General features: G+C 36.3%; 2 protein-coding genes across 2 annotated transcripts in view; one reads left to right on the top strand and one right to left on the bottom strand.

Annotated features, from left to right (window-relative positions):
* The window catches only part of LOC141342407 (uncharacterized), a 226,404-nt gene that overhangs the window by 26,163 nt on the left and 179,406 nt on the right, over positions 1-20,835 (top strand). The window lies entirely within an intron of this gene.
* On the bottom strand, positions 1,640-5,647 carry LOC141341705 (uncharacterized). Its single transcript, XM_073846425.1, has 3 exons — positions 5,449-5,647; positions 3,874-5,265; positions 1,640-1,773 (listed from the first exon to the last, which is right to left on the bottom strand). The coding sequence occupies exons 1-3, from the start codon at positions 5,645-5,647 to the stop codon at positions 1,640-1,642; spliced, it is 1,725 nt and encodes a 574-aa protein (XP_073702526.1).

Genomic DNA, 20,835 nt, shown 5'->3' on the forward strand with positions numbered 1-20,835 from the left:
CCTTTCTGGCGCGCTATACACTCACGCACCCATTAACATGGCTTGGACGCACAAGATTCTTCTAAATTTACAAAACGATAATTCGTCATTAAACCAAGCACCATGAATTCACCCATTCCATGTTAATAATCTTCCCCATTTCAACTAAGGGTTTTAACCCGTCTTCGCTTACCGGAGGAGTGAAGATATCAGCGTTACACCAACAGATCAGAGCAACACCATGCTAATGAGGAACTAAACCCTCACCTGCTCCTATATAGATACATAATGTAATTGTCACGCACTATACGTGATTTACTTAAAGGGGCCACCCTACTACATATACAAAACTGTAAATAGGTAAACAAAATAAATAAAAACGTAGAAACTTTATTAACAAAACGAATAAGAAAGAATTATACCGTTTAAAAAAAAGTTCAGCAAATTAGGTAGAACCAAATCGCATGGATAGGACTCGAATGTAAAAAAATAAATAAAATCCAAACTCACCATAGATAAACGGCAAAAGTCAAAAGGCTTTTGTTAATAATTATATTCGTTTCTAAGCTTAAGTATCCACCATCTTGGAAGCAGCCGCGTTCAGTTTTAATCGTTTAGTGTCTGTAGTGCCATTGCTAATTCTACCACTAAAGACTACGACTTGACATTTATATTTGATATGACTTTGACAAACTCTCTAAAATGTCTAAAAAACTACAAAGAGCTGAATTAAAATTATGCATAAAATATTTGTACATTTGCTCGAGCATCTTCATAGTTGATTTTCCTGCTGCAGGCATGTCCAATTTGCAAGAGATAGCTAATAATCAAAATACAGACAAAGTAAACACAAAGCATACTTGCAAATATAATTTACATCTGCCTGACCTGACATTAGACCTAGGTATTGACATATTGAAATTAATCAACTTTTAGGTAATCATTAAAGTATAATTACAACGTTGCACGACTGCTTAACAATAATAACTTGCGATTATTCAACATCTGGACTGGTCTGTTATACTGTACAGCATCGATCCCAACTGGACACATGAGGAACGACAGCGGCATAAAACGGTCTGTAGCCGACGGAGACGACAATCCTGTTCCTCTCACAAATCAATCGTTTTGCCTTGCTAGAATTGGAATATTCATAATTTTTAAATAAATTGTGACTGCAGTTGTATCTGCCTGTTGTATCTGTGTTTTATTGACAAATGGTTATGTTTAGGGGCAAATAGTGTAATATAAATAACACTGTTGTGACTGTTCGCATCGAAAAATCACACCCCAATACACATGCAATAAGAGCAATATTATAACCCAATATTTCAATGGAACCTTTACGTCCAAAAAATGACGCTGAAGGGGAACCCAGTGCCTCAAAATATGACGGAAAAGGGGTCCTGACCAAACATCAATATGCGACGAGTTGAAAGTCAGAACCTGTTGCCCAAAACACTGGGTTTGTCTAGAAAGGACACTGATAAGTTACAAGATTTTCCCCATATATGTGAAATCATTTATGTCTGTATAGTGCAGATAAATTAGTGAAACGTCTCTCACGTCCATCACAGTGATACGGTTCTCTCCAGTGTGGATCATCTCATGTGTCTTAAGATATGATGACTAATTGAATCTCTTGTCACAGTGTGAACACTTATACGTTTTTTTCTCCAGTGTGGATCTTCTTGTGTTTTTTCAGGTACCCTGACCTAATGAATCTCTTGTCACAGTGTGAACAGTTTAAGGGCTTCTCTCCAGTGTGGATCCTCTCATGTGTTTGCAGATATACTAACAGACTGAATCTCTTGTCTAACTGTGAACACTAGGCTTGCCAAGATAGACAGTGTTGAAGGTGTTACCGGTTTTAAGACGCAACACTGGTGACATCACTTTTCCACCGTGACACCGTCCCCACTGTAGGGTTATTACATTTAATATTAGGCTCAAAGGGGAATTGATTATGATTCAATAGGGAATTTGAACAGAATCACTGTTTTACGGCTGTTCAGAGTCGCGCACGATTCATGGAACTAGCCGTACAACAGAAACTCTGCAATGGATATTACTATCCAGAATATAGTGAAAACACTATATATTAGCACAGTTGCAAGATCGACAGTTTAAGACATTAACTTGTAAGCACAAAACACAAGATACTTATCTTTTCTAATAAGAATACGATTTTATTGGAAAAACCTAAAACATACAAACAATTCACATAAACACACGCATTCACACAGGTTGCAGAAAGAGAAAGTGTGGAGAGAATGCGTTTAAAGGAAAGAAAATATAAAGTCCCAAATTTAAATAAATATGTGCAATTGCTTAGACCTGAATAACCATCAATCACTTAATTAACCCTCGTATTGAGTCTCTCAATGAGGTTAATAAACTTTATATCAGATGCACCAGTTCAGCTAGAATCTGGAGGTTGTACTTGCGTCGCCTTTGCGTTGAGGGAATTCCTTTCGTCGCGTCGTTCCAGAAAGGGGGTTTTCCCTGAGGTAGTTGATTGGTTGGAAGCTCAGTGGTCGTTTGCGAAGTCTTGGGCGCTGGCTGAGGATGCGGAGTTGTGTGCTGGTTAAAGTGTAGACAAAGACGTTTGGGTCACGGCTTGCGGTAAAACTTAACTAGAACACGAAACTCTCAACGGAAAGAAAAGACTTAAAATAAAGGACAGTTTTGTAACGATCTCGTCATGTTTCCTTTAGAGGAGCAGCAGGCATGCAGGCCAGACAGCGTTCTGAGTACGCTAACAGCAGCGACGAAACGCAGCGGCACAAAGAAGGGTGAAGAGTAAGAGAGCAAGAGAGAGATTTGATGGTGTCCTGAGTATTTAAACTCAGCTTTTGGAACCATCCCAAATGGTGTCTTGACCAGTTAAAACATTGTCCTAACTTGGGGTACTGTTAGTTTCCCCTCCCAAACCATAAATCACAATGTTATCTTATCAGTCCCGTGGTCCCAATTTTCCCGCTCTTTGCAGAGTCAAATTTGGATGTAATTTCAAGCTCAAGCGTACCAAACACAAATATAAACCATTAAGCTATTCAATATTTATCAAAAAGGACATGGGTGATTAAAACACAATAGGCAAATGTGTTGGTTACATAAAAGATAGGAAGATTTTTCTTATATGATGTTCATTAATCACGATGTGCATCTCTTTGACCATTAATCTTGGCTATTTGCCCCAAAGTTGACAATCTCCTTCCTTGGGAAGTGTCCTTTTGTGTTAATGTTGCAAGTTCCTAGTTCTACGCGTCTAGTTACTTGGTTGCTTCAAGCTGGCTGGCACCAGGGTATCAAACGTCAGATTTATGACAGGGCCTCTTGTGGAATTTGAGTCTGTCGAAGGGTTTTAACTTTTAATCCAATCTCCTGAATTGTCTGATTCGTGCCGAGACGCTACACCACTTTTTTTTTATTATTATTATTAAATATTTATTTGAATTAAATGGACAATATAATTCCAAAATAATCTACTTAAGACGAGAGCATGCACTATAATTAAAAACTAAACATATCATAACATAACATATTAACATAATCACGTGTGGAGAACGCGAGGAGTCGAATTTACAGAAAGAGAATGGCGGACGATTTAGTACCAAAACGCAATGCAAAAGGGCCTGTTTGGCAAAATTTTGGGTTCAAAGGTTTTTTTTTTTTTTTTTTTGTGAAAAGTGAAAGTATAAAACGCACACATTTATAAGCTATTTAAAAGCAGAAAAAAAGAGGAAACCCCCATCTCAACGGTGATACCGGTATTGTCACAAGTCAATTAACCGGTGGGGAAATTTCGTCATCGTCATTACCCTAGTGAACACTTGTAAGGTTTTTCTCCAGTGTGGATCCTCTTATGTTTTTTCAGCTTTTCTGGATAACCGAATCTCTCGTCACAGTGTGGACACTTGTAGGGTTTTTCTCCAGTGTGGATCAGCTCGTGTCTTTTCAGGCCTCCTGAACGAATGAATCTCTTGTCACAGTGTGAACACTTATAAGGTTTATCTCCAGTGTGGATCATCTCATGTGTTTTATGATGTGTAAAACAATTGAATCTCTTGTCACAATATGAACACTTGTAAGGTTTTTCTCCAGTGTGGATCCTCTCATGTGTTTTCAGCAGTTCTAAATAACTGAATCTCTTGTCACAGTGTGAACACTTGTATGGTTTCTCTCCAGTGTGGGTCCTCTCATGTGTTTTCAGATGTCCTAAACAACTGAATCTCTTGTCACAGTGTGAACACTTGAAAGGTTTTTCTCCAGTGTGGGTCCTCTCATGTGTTTTCAGATGTGCTGGACAACTGAATCTCTTGTCACAGTGTGAACACTTGTATGGTTTTTCTCCAGTGTGGGTCATCTTATGTATTCTCAGATGTCCTGAACAACTGAATCTCTTGTCACAGTGTGAACACTTGTAAGGTTTTTCTCCAGTGTGGGTCCTCTCATGTGTTTTCAGGCCTCCTGAACGACTGAATCTCTTGTCACAGTGTGAACACTTGTAAGGTTTTTCTCCAGTGTGGATCATGTAATGTTTTTTCAGATCTGCTGAACAACTGAATCTCTTGTCACAGTGTGAACACTTGTATGGTTTTTCTCCAGTATGGATCCTCTCATGTATTTTCAGATGTGCTGAACTACCTAATCTCTTGTCACAGTGTGAACACTCATACGGTTTTTCTCCAGTGTGGCTCCTCTCGTGTCTTTTCAGGTCTCCTGTCTGGCTGAATCTCTTGTCACAGTGTGAACACTTGTAAGGTTTTTCTCCAGTGTGGATCATGTAATGTTTTTTCAGATCTGCTGAACAACTGAATCTCTTGTCACAGTGTGAACACTCATACGGTTTTTCTCCAGTGTGGATCCTCTCATGAACTTTCAGAGATGCTGGCTTTCTGAATCTCTTGTCGCAGTGTGAACACTTATAGGGTTTTTCTCCAGAAGTGTGGATCTTCATGTGTCTCCTAAGGTATGATGATTGTGAGAAACTCTTCCCACACTGATCACAAGTGAACAGCTTTCCTCCAGTATGAAGTTTCATGTGACGCTGAAGACTTTTTTTGAGTGTGACACTCTTTCCACACAGAGTGCAGGTGAAAGATTTCTTTGCACTTCTTTTCTTACATTTTTTCTTTTTGGTTTGAGAGCAACTCAAAGGTTTTTCTTCAGTTTTGACATACGTATTCTTCCCAGCTTCTCTTGATTCTTCATTCTCCTCTTTTTCTTTAATCAACTCTGAAATAAAAGGAAAATGGTTCATTTTCAGTGACTTGTAAAAAGCTGAGAAATGTGAACATAAACATGAAACAATTTTCACAGTTTTTTTTTTAGATGTGACACCAGAAGCAGATTTGGTAGTGCTTTGGTAGTCTTTTCACACTTAAAGCAAGGGTACTTTCTTATTTTTTGATGTTTGTTCAAAATTGAAAAACATGAAAAACTCATCACACAAATTAAATGAACACAGCTTCTCCTTTGTATGAACTGTCAGGTGTTTCTTAAGGACTGAAGTAGCCCACATATATGTTTTATCAAATTGATCAAACAAGTACAATTTCACTCCAGTGTGGATCCTATCATGTTTTTTCAGGGTTCCAGACTGATTGGATCTCTTGTCACACTGTAACCACTTATAAGGTTTCTGTCCAGTGTGGATGTTCATGTGTACCCTAACGCCTGTTTCACACATAATCCGTCTGCAGTGTGTATGCATTGCGTATTTTTTTCTGCACCCATGTTAACAGATTCGAGTGTTCACACTACACGCGGTTGCTCTCCGGCAGTGCGTTTCAGAAGCAGTGCGTTTGCAGCAGTGCAGGGATCGTTTGCGCACTGAGTCTCTTTTTTGCTGTGCAGCAGCCCTGAATTAAAGTGACAGTGCATTGGAATTTAAAAAAAAATTAGATGGAAATATGGTGATTACACCATAAATGACTAGAAGTCAAGTGCATTGAATAATGGGTCATTGACGTGACGCCTAAATTTTTTGTCCGATTTATTTTTTTCTGTTAAAAAATTGGTTTAAATGCAAAAAAAGATGCCATATGTAAGAAGTACCTCTCCCAAATATGGACCAACTTTAACTTTTCTAAAAACATAAGTTATTTGTTATTTTTTTGTTATTCGAAGTGTCAAAACATCATGTGGTGTGACCGTCCGACCATAACTTTTTTTGGTAAACGTCTTTGAAATAACCTAAAATTTATTAAAATGAATTTTCTGCACTATTTGGCATGATTTTGGCAGTGTTGCAAAAGCATTTGTATTTATATTTCCATAATAATATACAAACAAACGTTGTCCGATGGTTTCCATTTTATAAAATATCATGTGGTGCGACCATCAAGAAACTACCATTTTGGGACTTTTATGTTGAAATCCATTCAAGGACAGGATGTTGCATCATATTGCAATTCTGCCAAGGAGCAACTGAATCAGCAAGCAGGTGTGTAACTCTCTTTCAAATTTTGAAAAATAATACTTTTTTAACAGCTGTTATGTAGTGACCACATTTGGATATCATGTGGTATGACCTCAAAAAACTATGAATATTAAGTTTTCTCTTCAAATATATATTTTTATTATACATTTCATAGTAGCATTTTTTGGAAAAGCTAGCTTATTTTTTTTAGGTGGCCAGTTATTTGCCTGTAAATTTTAAATGAATTTGAAAACATCATGCGGTACGTCCAAATATCATGTGGCGCGACCACTGCAGAGTGTTTTCTGCAGATTTCTGTGAAATTTGAATAAAATGTAAAAGTTTAAATCTTTTTTTGTATAAGATCTCTTTAAATAGATGTAAGGTCTTTGTGTCATTTGGAGCGACCACTCATCATGTGGTGCGACCAATAACAGAGCTAACTGTATTAAATAAATAAAAAAAAAATTAAAAAAAAAAAAATATATATATATATATATATATATATATATATATATATATAATTTCTGTGGCTGAAATATGAATCACTGCCACAATATGCTGAAGTAAATGGTATTTTTAAAACTTTTTATCAGTTTTATGCAATTTACAGAAAAAAATAAGTCTGCTAAATACATTTAAGGCGGCAATTCTGAAATTATAGAACAAATATGTGAAATCGATATTTGCAAAAAAACTAAATAAATGCAAATACTTTGTTTCTAAACACTTCAATTACTGAGAACATATAAAAGAAATGTTAAGGGAATAAATTAATTTTAATATAAATCATGGTCGCACCACATGACATTTTTCAAGGCTGCGGCCAGTTCATCAAGCTGAAAAAAACAATAAAATCACTTAATTTAAAATTTTAATATGAATTTAACATTCTTAACATTCTTATTGTTTGAACAAATACAAAAGATATTATTAGTTTTTGCTTGTTGAAAATCCTTATACGTCAATGACCAATAATACGTTTAATTTATTAAGTTTACACGTGAATATGTCTATGAACATTTGTATTACTGTACTGTAATAAAAGAGGATCACAATGCTGAAAAAGCACGTTTGTATTTGAAATCAAAATAAAGGATAAATGGTGTGCTGGTGGTAAACAGCCATGGAACAGGAACGGACTGCATGGACACGCGTCCTGTGCGAAAGCAAAATGAGGCCGTGCTGCTTCTGCAACGCATAAGTAACGCACACAGACTGCATACACACTGCATACGGAGTATGTGTAAAACAGGCGTTAGGTTTGCTACGTGTGCAAAACTACTTCCATATTGATCACAAGAAAATGGTTTCTCTCCAGTATGAACTCTCATGTGTGTCATAAGGCTTCCCTTTTGTATGAAACTCTTCCCACATTGATCACACATGTGTGGTTACCTCTTGAGGGAACTCGAACCGCGTCCTCTAGGGGGTACTAGGGGAATGGCGTCAGCGTGATTCGTGTCTGAAGAGTACTTATAAATACTCTGGCCTCATACATTCTAAGTGAGTATGATCCATGTACCTTGTCTGGCTATTGGCTGTTATTTGGGACCTGTGTGTGTGTTTTATATCTTTCAGGGTAGGTCCTCAGCGAGTACCCTCCCCCTCTGGTCTCTCACTATGGTTGTGGCTGTGCTCATCTTCCTTGGATCTGCCTCCGCCTGCCTAGGACCCGTATGGAACCTTCTGGACACCAGGTCCACATTACAGCATGGTAACTGGGATGCAACGATACCGTTTTTTCAAAACCGATCCGATACCAAAAATTGTGAGTATCGACCGATACCAGGCGGATATCAGTGGGGGTATTTTACCTTCAAAACTAAAGAATGTAGACAATTCACTTTGTCATTAAGATTTATTTGTTTTAGGCAAAGAAAGAAATACCAAATCTGCTTGCACATTGTTGGATAAAAAAGGGGGGGGATACATGCATGAGTGCAATCAAATTCATAAATTCATTTTAAGATTAATGTTTTAAAAATAACATTTTGAAAACAGAAATCAGTAACAGAAAACAGATCTGCCAGCAGATGGAGGCAAGACACTGGTTTAATAACTGAATCATTTCATTCATTTGATTTGTTCGAAAGGATGGTTCATTCAGGAATAAAGCAAGTGACTCTCTGTTTGAATGGGAAATTGAATCATTTCACTAGATTCGTTTAAAAACGCACGTTCATTCATAAATGAAACACCGCTGTGTTTGAGTGGAGATGCGCAGCGGCTCAGTTGTGACTTGTTTCAGACTACTTTTGATGACGAAATAGAGCAAAATCAGGCAATTGTGTTTAAGTCAGACAATGTAAATCACTTAATAATAACTTCTTATTTATTTAACTGCTGTATTAAACAATATTTCATTTACAAAGTATTTACAAAGAAATTATTAAAAGCTGTCACTCGGTTCGCAAAGTCCTTGTGTTCTTTTGCGTGATGCTTCTGAAGACGCTTGATTAAATTTGTGGTGTTGTAATTCGAAACACTACTTCCACTTCTTGAAACTTTGGCTTTGCAAATTTCACAATTTGCATTGCTACTAGCTGCTGTATTAAGAGTAAAATATTTCCAAATCAGGGACTTGTTTACCGCGCTGAACTCGCCTGTCACACTCGCGTAAGCAGCGCAACGTATTTTAAATGTATTTTATTTTTAAGACAATGTTTTAAAATAATTGTGTTCTTGCATGAATTATTATAGTTTTTACAGTAGACTATGCATTTTTGCTATTTATTAAATCAAACTCTGGTAACGGTATCGACTTTGCGGAAGGGTACTTAGAGCTCCACCCTCTGCCGGGTCAGGTTTTACTACTTGTCTCTCAAGGTTAAGAGCCTGTCCTTATTGCATCTAAGGTTGATTTTCACTCCTCAGGCCTTGTGCACGGGGTAGGTCTCTCCCCTTTCTGTGGAAAGGGTCCTTGTAGAGTGCCCCCTCGTTAGGACGGGTGTTCCTCCCTGGGTTTCAGGTTAGGAGCCTATTGCCTGTCATATTTGACAAGCTTGAAGTTTCAGGAACATCTTTCTCAAATCCATGCTATGGTAAGTGCTCACCAAGCTCTGGGAAATTTCTAAAATCCACACAGGTGGTAAGTGCGCACCAAGTTCTGAGCACTAGTCTAAAATCCACACAGGTGGTAAGTTCTCACCAAGCTCTGGGCACTTTCTAAAATCCACACAGGTGGTAAGTGCGCACCAAGTTCTGAGCACTAGTCTAAAATCCTTTATGGTTATGGGTTACGCGCAAGACGTTGTTTCCATTCTCTGAGTTGGTTAAAGCCCCGGTCTCCTTGGGTCCAACTTCACCCAGGTATCATCTATAATACCCCTGACCAGCTGGAACCTAGGTTTGTCGAAGCATTCCTAAGTACCTTAAGAGAATTGTTCTTTAGGAGTCAACAAGAAACTACTTCCTTACTTCTGTGAATCAGTTCCTGAGGAAATGGATCCAGCAGAGCTAGGCAGTGGCTCTTATGTGACAGGCTGGTCTGGAATTTCCCACATACTCAGCCATATTCCCCTAAAGGAATCTCCTTGATTCCAAGCCTGAGCTCTACCCCAGGTCTTCAGATCCCTTTCAGGTAAGTGGAGTAGCAGCTCGGGCCTTGGCCGAGGAGGATAATGTCACTGACAGTCGTCACTACGTCCCAAGGGCCATTTTCATAGAAATCTAAGGAATTGTTACTAGTGCTTGTTCTATTAGCATGCACTCCCCTCAGCATGGCAGCGTGGGTATATCTGTTCCCCTAGCGCACCCTCGAGGACGCGGTGTCTCGTTACCCTCTAAGGGAACCAGGGTTACATATGTAACCTGAGATGTTTCTCTCCAGTGTGGCTCTTCATGTGATGCTTAAGGCTTAAAGGTTGAATCAGTGATTTCAAGCCTGAAACATAAAAAGTCAAATTCAGCTGACCTTTCTTCACGATCCGCTCGCTGCCTGCCCCATAAATTGGCTGTAAAAAAAGGTGTCTCTGTGGTCAACCGAGGGTCAGAGATATGCCAAAAAAACAATCGGTGCTACCAACCATTCCACGGAAAAACAAACCGTGTTCCAACCAATCACCGTCAGGGGGTTAGTTTTGTGGACTTTCGCTCTGCCTCCCTCACATCCCCGCACCAGTCCGAAAGTCCACAACACCAACCCTCTGATGGTGTTTTTGTGTGGAATTGTTGGTAGCAATGACATGAGGCTCTCTTCTGATTGGCCTGTTGTTTTCTGAGTGACGCACATCCAAGCCAACCACAAGTAACTATGGTCATGTATGCTGTAGCCTAGCCCAGAGCATAGCCTGCTGTGGCTTGGTGATACTCAACAGGATATTTCAGAATGATCCTTAATTTTTTTTTCTTTTTCAAACACTGAATGCAGTAAGCTACGTAACTGTTGCTTTAGTAAAGCCCCTTTCACAATGCGCGCTGATTCCGGAAAATTACGGGAACAAGCGCTGTGTGAACAAAAGCCAGAACCATAAACCAAAATGCCATAAAGGCAGTGTTGTAGTGATGATGCACTTTACCCTGCGACTCTTCACGACGGAAACAATACGTGCAAAGTTGAATGAAGCAGCGATCAGGCCGCTCCTCACTATCAGCGCTGAAAATCAGGTTATTTTCAGTTTAGAGAAATGTACGCGTCACATTACATCTCACATCCAAACGTCACGTCTTTATGGGTTGTTATTAAGCATGCACAGATTCCGGAAAACAACTGTGAATGAACCAAATTAAACAATTCTAGAACAAAACGTGGGACACATTATCCGTGTATTTTCCGGAATCGCTGTGTGAAAGAGGCTGAAGTTGACGTGCCACTGGTCTCTTATATTAACGTTGTTCGGAAGCCTGTGTAATGATGTAGCTCGACATCTATCGACTGAACAGGGTTTTCTCCACTTGTTTTTCGTGTTGTTGTTGCTTAGCAATGGCATGGACGCGAAGTTGTCGAGGTTTGGCAAAAGGAGGGTGGGACGGTGTTTGGTGCTCAGGGTGGTGACTGAAGGCAGTGACTGAGTAGATCAGACGTCATATTTTTACGGAAGTTACAGGGGCTCATGAAAAGGAACGTCTACTTTATTCAGGCTGTGTGCAGTTTGCAGTGGACTGACTGTTTTGAAACTTATATGGTAGTTACATAACCCCTAGACCTCAGTTATCATGAAAAAAGTAGAGATGTTCCGATACCCTTTTTTCCTTCCCGATACCGATTCCGATACCTGGGCTCGGGGTATCGGTTGATACCGAGTACTAATCCGATACCTGGGTGTGTAATTGTATATACAGCTGTAGATAATACTAATACATTATTTTATTGTGTGCTTCAGACTTAATCCTTAATAAAACAAATATACAGTGATATATACAGTGAACTAGAGTATTTTTATTATATGACATACATTGAACTTTTATTATATGACATATACAGTGAACTAGAGTATTTTTATTATATGACATACATTTGACAGTAATATTTTTTCATATAGTTAGTATTAGTAATCTGGTTTTCTGACGTACATCAGCCCTGTTTATAACAGAGAATTTTGGCCAGAATTTGAAAGATTCTCACTAGATCTGGCAGCAACCTTATTCATTGTGCGGCATTTTCAAATGCTCCTCACTGCTCCTCGCAGCAGTAACAGTGTTGCAAAATCTACGTTGGCTCCCGAATAAAGCGGTTCGGGGTTTGTGCAAGTTTGTTTGCATTGCAGTCCAAGCTGATAAACGGTCAGCGCTGAGCAGCTCAAACGTGTCGTGTTAGTTTCACTTTCGTTTCGCATGCCATTTTATGTTTCTCATCTGAGACAGAAATGGCAGCGCTTACGAGTTGAACAACGCGGTGGTTGCGCCAGTGTGACCGCTCACGAAAATTAGTAACACTGCCAGAAAAATTAGTCACAGTCTGGAGCCCTTTAATATTACCGCAAGTGTCCCGCGGGCTTCAGTACAGGAGTAAACAAACCACCCGCCTGTACAACTCATTAACACAGAACCACGCATTAATTCATATTTAAACAGTCGGTTTTTGGCCTAATATTAGTCCATATCACGATTTGATTTAAGTGTAATGAACTACCTTTGATTAATGCATCAAACTTTGACAAATTCCGTGACGTTCCGCGTTAAACTGTAAGTTCCATTTTGACTGGATTCCGCGATTCCGTCCGTGTTTTCCGCATCGCAGAAATCATAAAGCCCTACATATGACACATGCCAGACAAACTGCTAGCACATTTGTATTTCTTCTTCGCTGCTCTAAACAGTGGTTGCTTGTGGCAACACTGTTTGCATTCTGAGCCGCGAAGAAAAACTGGCTTCTGATTTGCTAGCGGGAATAACTTATATCTTAAGAAAATGGTATCAGATCGGTACGTGGGTTCAAGTACTCGCCGATTCCGATGCTAGTTTTTTTGTGGTATCGGCGGCATTTCCGATACTAGTATCGGAATCGGAACAACCCTAGAAAAAACTTTTTGATAATATGGGACCTTTAAAAGTAAAAAAATATATAACTTTTACCACTAGATGGCTGCAGAGCACTACTATTAACTAATTGCTATTTGCCCAAAAATAAGATATCTTTTCACAAGTTTTTTTTTCAGTGAGTTCATATCTACATATACTGAAATCACAATTATAACAATAAAAAATATTTTTTGTCAAAGTTAAGCATTTCTTGTACTGAAACAAAACCAGTTCTATTACATATTGAGGAACAGTACACTATGGAAGCCCGTTTTCGCCAGGTCAGAAAAAATTAAGAATTTATCGAAGAAATCGAAATTATGACTTACTTAAGTAAATATGAATTAACGAAGTCATAATTTCTACTTAGTAAATCATAATTTTGACTTTATCTCGTAATTAAGACTTAAGGAAGTCAAAATTTCTACTTAGTAAATCATAATTTTGACTTTTTATCTCGTAAATATGAATTAACGAAGTCATAATTTTTTACTTAGTAAATCATAATTTAGACTTTATCTCGTAATTATGAACTAACGAAGTCATAATTTTTACTTAGTAAATCATAATTTTGACATTTTATCCCCTAAATATGAATGAACGAAGTCATAATTTTTTACTTAGTATATCATAATTTTGACTATCTCGTAAATATGAATTAACGAAGTCATAATTTCTACTTAGTAAATCATAATTTTGACTTTTTATCTCGTAAATATGAATTAACAAAGTCATAATTTCTACGTAGTAAATCATAATTTTTACTTTTTATCTAGTAATTATGATTTAACGTAGTCATTATTTCTACTAAGTAAATCATAATTTTGTATTTTTATTTCATAAATATGAATTAACTAAGTCATAATTTTTTTAGTGAATCATAATTTTGGCTTTTTATCTCGTAATTATGACTTACCGAAGTCATAATTTCTACTTAGTAAATCATAATTTTGACTTATCATCTCGTAATTATGACTTATTGAAGTCATATTTTTTTACTTAGTAAATCATAATTTTGACTTTTTATCTTGTAATTATAACTTGAAGTCATAATTTATACTTAGTAAATCATAATTTTTACTTATCATCTAGTAAATATTAATTAACGAAGTCATAATTTCTACTTAGTAAATTATAATTTTGACTTTTTATCTCGTAATTATGATTTAACAAAGTCATCATTTTTACTTAGTTAATCATAATTTTGACTTTTTATCTCGTAAATATGAATTAACAAAGTTATAATTTTTTAATTAGTAAATCATAATTTTGACTAAGTAAAAAATTATGACTTTGTTAATTCATATTTACCAGATAAAAAGTCAAAATTATGATTAACTAAGTACAAATTATGACTTCGTTAAGTCATAATTACAAGATAAAAAGTCAAAATTATGATTTACTATGTAGAAATTATGACTACGTTTAGTCATAATTACGAGATAAAAAGTCAAGATTATGATTTATTAATTAGAAATTATGACTTCGTTAATGCATAATTACGAGATAAAAAGTAAAAATTATGACTTTGTTAATTCATATTTACGAGATAGTCAAAATTATGATTTACAAAGTCATAATTTTGACTTTTTATCTTGTAATTATGAATTAACGAAGTCATAATTTCTACTTAGTAAATCATAATCTTGACTTTTTATCTCGTAATTATGACTTAAAGCCATAATTTCTACTTAGTTAATCATAATTTTGACATTTTATCTTTTTTAAGCATGGATTTTTTTTTTTCTGACCTGGTGTAAACGGGTTTCCATACTGTTAAGCTTTGTACTTGCATTAAAAAAAAACTCTGATTGTTTCTGATTGTTTAATTATTTTCAACAACTATTTTTTTTTTTTTTTTTTTTTTTTTTACCAATTTCAGCTAGCCTACCATAGCACGCTTCTGTGGTACTGGGAATTGTAAAATTTTGCTGGTCTATAAAATGTAGATGATTTTATATATAGAACATATATTTGATAAATATCACTAACTTTAAATAAATCACTCAAATAATGTTTTGGACATATGGGCCACATATAATCCTGTTAAATAATAGCAATTATGATTTTTGCCATAATCAAGCAGCTCTAGCAAGAACTCTAGTCTACCACATGCAGTTCTCAAAAGTCTTGTGAACAAATGTTGTGTTTTTTGACATTATTTTAGTGACTTAAAATGTTACTTTATTACCAACCACACATAAACGCTATTTTCTCAAAAAGAAGTGTAAAGCTTTGTAGGCCAAATGTACCACAAACAGTCATTAGGAAGACTAAAGACCAACCTCTGTGTTCCTCGTGTTTTATTCCCCAAGTTTCTGGTTCCTCATCCTGGATTATGTTGGTTTCTGGTTCCTCGTGTTTTATTCCCCAGGTTTCTGGTTCCTCTTTTATTCCGCAGGTTTCTGGTTCCTCTTGTTTAATTCCCCAGGTTTCTGGTTCCTCATCCTGGATTATGTTGGTTTCTGGTTCCTCTTTTATTCCGCAGGTTTCTGGTTCCTCATCCTGGATTATGTTGGTTTCTGGTTCCTCTTTTATTCCGCAGGTTTCTGGTTCCTCTTGTTTAATTCCCCAGGTTTCTGGTTCCTCATCCTGGATTATGTTGGTTTCTGGTTCCTCTTTTATTCCGCAGGTTTCTGGTTCCTCATCCTGGATTATGTTGGTTTCTGGTTCCTCTTTTATTCCCCAAATTTCTGGTTCCTCATCCTGGATTATGTTGGTTTCTGGTTCCTCGTGTTTTATTCCCCAGGTTTCTGGTTCCTCTTTTATTCCGCAGGTTTCTGGTTCCTCTTGTTTAATTCCCCAGGTTTCTGGTTCCTCATCCAGGATTATGTTGGTTTCTGGTTCCTCTTTTATTCCCCAGGTTTCTGGTTCCTCTTGTTTAATTCCCCAGGTTTCTGGTTTCTCATCCTGGATTATGTTGGTTTCTGGTTCCTCTTGTTTTATTTCCCAGGTTTCTGGTTCCTCTTTTATTCCGCAGGTTTCTGATTCCGCTTGTTTTATTTCCCAGGTTTCTGGTTCCTCATCCTTTATTCTGTTGGTTTCTGGTTCCTCTTTTATTTCTGAGTTTTCTGATTCCTCTTGCTTTATTATCCAGGTTTCTGGTTCCTCTTGTTTTATTATCCAGGTTTCTGGTTCATCATCCTTTATTCTGTTGGTTTCTGGTTCCTCTTTTATTTCTGAGTTTTCTGATTCCTCTTGTTTTATTATCAAGGTTTCTGGTTCCTCTTGTTTTATTTTCCAGGTTTCTGGTTCACTCGTGTCCTCCTCTTTAACAAACACCATCTTCACAGCAGCAGACCTCAGTTCAGCTAATATTTCTCCAGATGTGTCCTTTTGCTTCAAAACTTGAAGTGAGGCTATTACAGGTATTTACTGAGCTGATTCAAAAACTGTATTTTTCTGTTTACAGAAACTAAATTTCTAACAGTTTGTAAGAAAACAGCATCACGACTAAACATTAGAGAGCACGGTGAAACTAATCTTCTTCCTCAGAGGTTTAAGGTGTTTGCCAAACAAACATATGTGTTTAGCGCCACCCGCTGGACCGGAGTGAAGCGGCGAGAGGAGGGAAATAAGACGGGAGATATTTATTTTACCTGGTTTGTTCTCCCGTAAATTAATGAAAAAAAAAAAAAAAACAGCTGATCTGCAGAAATAAATTTATTGTTAGAAACAAGTTATGGACTTGCATGATATTTGATTAGCATCAACAGTCTTCGTAATCGTAAGTGAGGATTAGAGGAGAAAAACAAGTAAATTATTAAACATTTAAATGTAAATCACACAATTTGTGGAAATTAAGCAGTATTAGGGAAAGTAATGCATTACAATATTGAGTTACTCCCTAAAAAAAGAAACAAATTACATCACTTATTTACTTATGGAAATGAATGTGTTATGTTTCCTTTGCATTACGTTTTGAATCTGGGCAGGGCTTGCTTGATTTTTAATATAAAATGTTTTATTTTTGGCAAATGTAAAAGCCATTTTACACCAAAAGCCCCAGGCTTAGAGAAAAGTAAATTCACGTCTGTACGGTAGACTGCAGAAGAAAAATGTCAACTCTTCAGCAATAAAAAAGGAAAACGATTATCTTGAATACTTTTTGCTTATTAGTATGGATGATTTGGATCATCTAAGGTCAGCAGCAAAGACATTGGTTAATAAAATGGGATTAATACATAAATTATATTTGTATTATTTAACATATATAACAAGCTTTATTCTTAGATGTGTCATCAAGGCAAATTCTGTAATAAAGAGCTTAGTAAGCATTCAGTCTCATCCACTGAGAACATATGTGACCCTGGATCACAAAACCAGTCTTAATTGCATGGGTTTATGTGAAGCAATAGCCAAAAATATATTGCATGGGTCAAAGTAATAGATTTTTTTATGCCAAAATCATTAGGATGTTAATTAAAGATCATGTTCCAAGAAAATATTTTGTGAGTTTCCAACCGCAAAGCTTTATTTTTGATTAGTAATATGCATTGCTATGTACTTCATTTGGACAACTTTAAAGGCAATTTCCTCAATAATTTGATTTTTTTTTAACTCTCAGATTCCAGGTTTTCAAATTGTTGAATCTCTGCCAAATTCCGTCCCATTCTAATAATGTAACCATACATCAATGCTTTCAGATAATGTATAAATCTAAAACAAGTGACCCTTATGACTGGTTTTGTGGTCCAGGGTCACATTTATGCATATTTAAGGTGTAAATAGTATGCAAACAAGCATTACAGATCACTTTTTTCCTATTGATCTGCATATTTCAGGTCTACACCATCCCTTCAAATCTGATCAAAATTTTATTCAGGAAAACTCAATTCAACTGAGGTGTTTTCATGAATGCTTTCCAGTCCAACGGAGCCACCAGATTGATTATAAACAGTATTTTGGTGCATATAAAAGTAGACATGCTACAAAGCATGCTAAACTGATTTAGGCTTCCACTGTGAAATGGCCACAACTCCCTCGTCACAGAAGAGTAGCCTATTTTCCACCTATACAAATGCAAAAAAAAAAAAAGATAGTTTAAAATGAGCATATTTACAACTATGATATTTCTGTTTCTATAGTGCTTTAATTACGCCCTTTGATGAGAATCAATTGATTGAGGTTTTTGTGGTGCACAGAACAATCATATTCTGCTTTTTCTTCCTCCTTGATCTCCACACTCTTCCTCATCTGGTAGGATCCATTAGGATTTGGTCGAACTCCTGTGGATTCAGTCTCCTCATTGGGCAGATGTTTTTGATTTTTCATAATGGTCAACTGCACGTCTTTGGGGAAGAAGCCAGTGGCCATACAGGTGAGTTTCAGCTTGGACTTGTCACCACTGGACTTCCTTGTAATCAGATGAACATCTGGAAGAGCTGAAATCACAGGAATCCCTTTACCAGTCAGTTCAACCAGCGGCAGATCACCAAGCATATGCATTTACTCACAGCCGTTTCTGAGCTCCTCGTCTGCATATTCTCTATATTTCTTGAGCCAGTCCACACACTCTTTCTCCAGATAGCCTTGGGTGTATTGGGTTAGGATTGGCACATTATCCCATTTCCTCTTAGTTGGAAGAGCTGCATCAACTGTGGCGACCCACTGAGACTCTTTAATATCAAAATACATAAAGTCTTCTCCATCATAGCCGTACTCACTAATGCCTTTGGAAAACTTCGCTTCATCTCCCTCCTGCTCAACTTCACAACCATGTCTCCAGTGAAAAACATGAAATAGAGAAGTTTGTGAGATGACAACAGAAATAAATTATGAATAATTTAACGATTATATGTATAAAACCCAATAGTTTACCTTACTTATAGTTAATTATCTATACGTACTAGGTTTTATTAAGTTACAGCTACTTTGAAGGCAAGTACACTGTAAAAAGTTTTCACCAGTTTCAACTTAAAAACTTAAGTTTAGCAGCTGGCTTAAAATATTAAGTTAAATCAACTTAAGTCCTTTCAACTGACAAGTTAAATCAACTAATTTTGATTGTAATACGTTAAAATGACTTGTAGTTTTAAGCTGATTTAACTTAGCATCACATAAACTGACTTCATGAACTGGTTGATTTAAAAATAAAAATAAATAAACTTACCATTAGAGTGATTATTGTTCCCTTTGGTTGGGGACTTGGAACTTTGTTTATTTTGTTATAACCTTCATTGTATTGATGCAGAAATGCATCATGAATTATTTGATTTCAAGGGGAAAAAAGTAGCAATCTATCTTTTAGTTAAACCATTAGATATACTTATATATCGTATTAGTTGTATTGTTCATGTTTACTAATTATTATTTAATAATTTAATATTTAAAAACACCTTAAAAAACGTTTTATTGAGTTAATAAAGTCCTTTAATTTTTGGTGTAATGTGCTTGAGTCAAACGCAGACTTTAACAATTAGCACGTAAATGATTTGTACAACAATCATTTTATTGGCTATTTTTGTTGTGATACAGACAAAAGACATTGGTAAATAAAAACAATAACAGTAAAACAAAGCAATTGCATAATTTATTCATGCCGCAATGCATGTATACTAATTGCAAATTGATATAACAAAACATTTTAAGTTAAATGAACTGAACTTTGTAATTAATATGACTTGACATTTAAAGGTAAATAAACTGATTTTTGAAGTTTGCATTACCTTTTTTTTAGTGCAACCAGTTTCTTCATGTTTTTTAAGTTCAACTTCTGGGTTTGGCTTTTAAAAATGTTCCTCACCTGATTCATTATGTCCCATGCGTTTCATCAGAATATCGATGTTCACTTTAAACCACTGTTCTTTGCTCTTTCTCGACTGGGTGCCTTTTTCCCAGTAATCTTCATGCATCTCCTTTATCCAGTCCTGTTTGGGAATCTTCCTCCGATCTTTGCTGTTGTAATAGTCGATCTGTCTGTCATCTAGCAGACCCATAGCAGTGAATTCATAAATGCCAGGCAAATCGACAGGTTTGGACAAACTCGTGTAAATGTAATACAGCGAGTGTTTCTCTGGAATAAAGATAAGAAAATGTACAAAACAACGAAGTTGCACGCTTCTGTAGAATAAAGAAGTATATAAAACAGTTCAGCCAATTTGTGACAATCACAAAATCTCAAATGTGAAAGGGATCAGACGAGATCATGACATGATTTCAGTCTCACCCTTTAACCCAGTTTACGCAATTCCACCCAAAATGGATTGATTTGAAAAGAGTAAAAACTGGATGCTAGACATTTTAGTCAAAAGTCTGAACTCAATCACAAGATTTTACTGCATAAAGCGAATTTACTTTTCTCAGTTTATTCTGTCAGAATTGAATCCTGCTTTCAGAATCAGTCACGTATATTTAATGATATTGGTGCTGACAAAACTCGTATATATTTAACTATATGGGTATATAAACCATACATTTGCATTTAATATATTATAGCATTTATTTTAAATTCATACGAAGCCTTTTTGTATCTCTCAATAAACGCAGTGCAAGTTTACCTGTTAAGCATTTTACCTGCTTGAAGTGAAGGCAAAGACCCATAAAGAAGAAAAACACAAGCGGAGCAAAGATTTTCATCGCGACACTCCTGACTGAAAGACTTTGTGTGCGCGAGTTTTACTGATTTTATGTCGTTCAATAATAAAATGGCCACAATAGAAAACTAATCGCAGAAAATAGCGGAAGATTAACCAATGAGAAACTACGCCATGACGGCAGAAGATGTGCAGCAAGACAAATTAAATACATTTTTATGTTGTTCAGTGACTAAGTAAAACATTAATCGGTGGCATATTTACAACGAACATTCTTTCACAAATTTCTAAGATGGCATTAGATGATGCTTTATGTAATGTGATATTCATAAGATATTCATTATCGAATTATTTAAAGATTATCAGACATCTAATGAGAAGATTTCTTTTGATAATGTTTTGAAGCAGTGCATTAAATACTCATAATTTGTT

The sequence above is a fragment of the Garra rufa genome, chromosome 1 (genome assembly GCF_049309525.1).
Source record: "Garra rufa chromosome 1, GarRuf1.0, whole genome shotgun sequence".
Taxonomy (NCBI): Eukaryota; Metazoa; Chordata; class Actinopteri; order Cypriniformes; family Cyprinidae; genus Garra; species Garra rufa.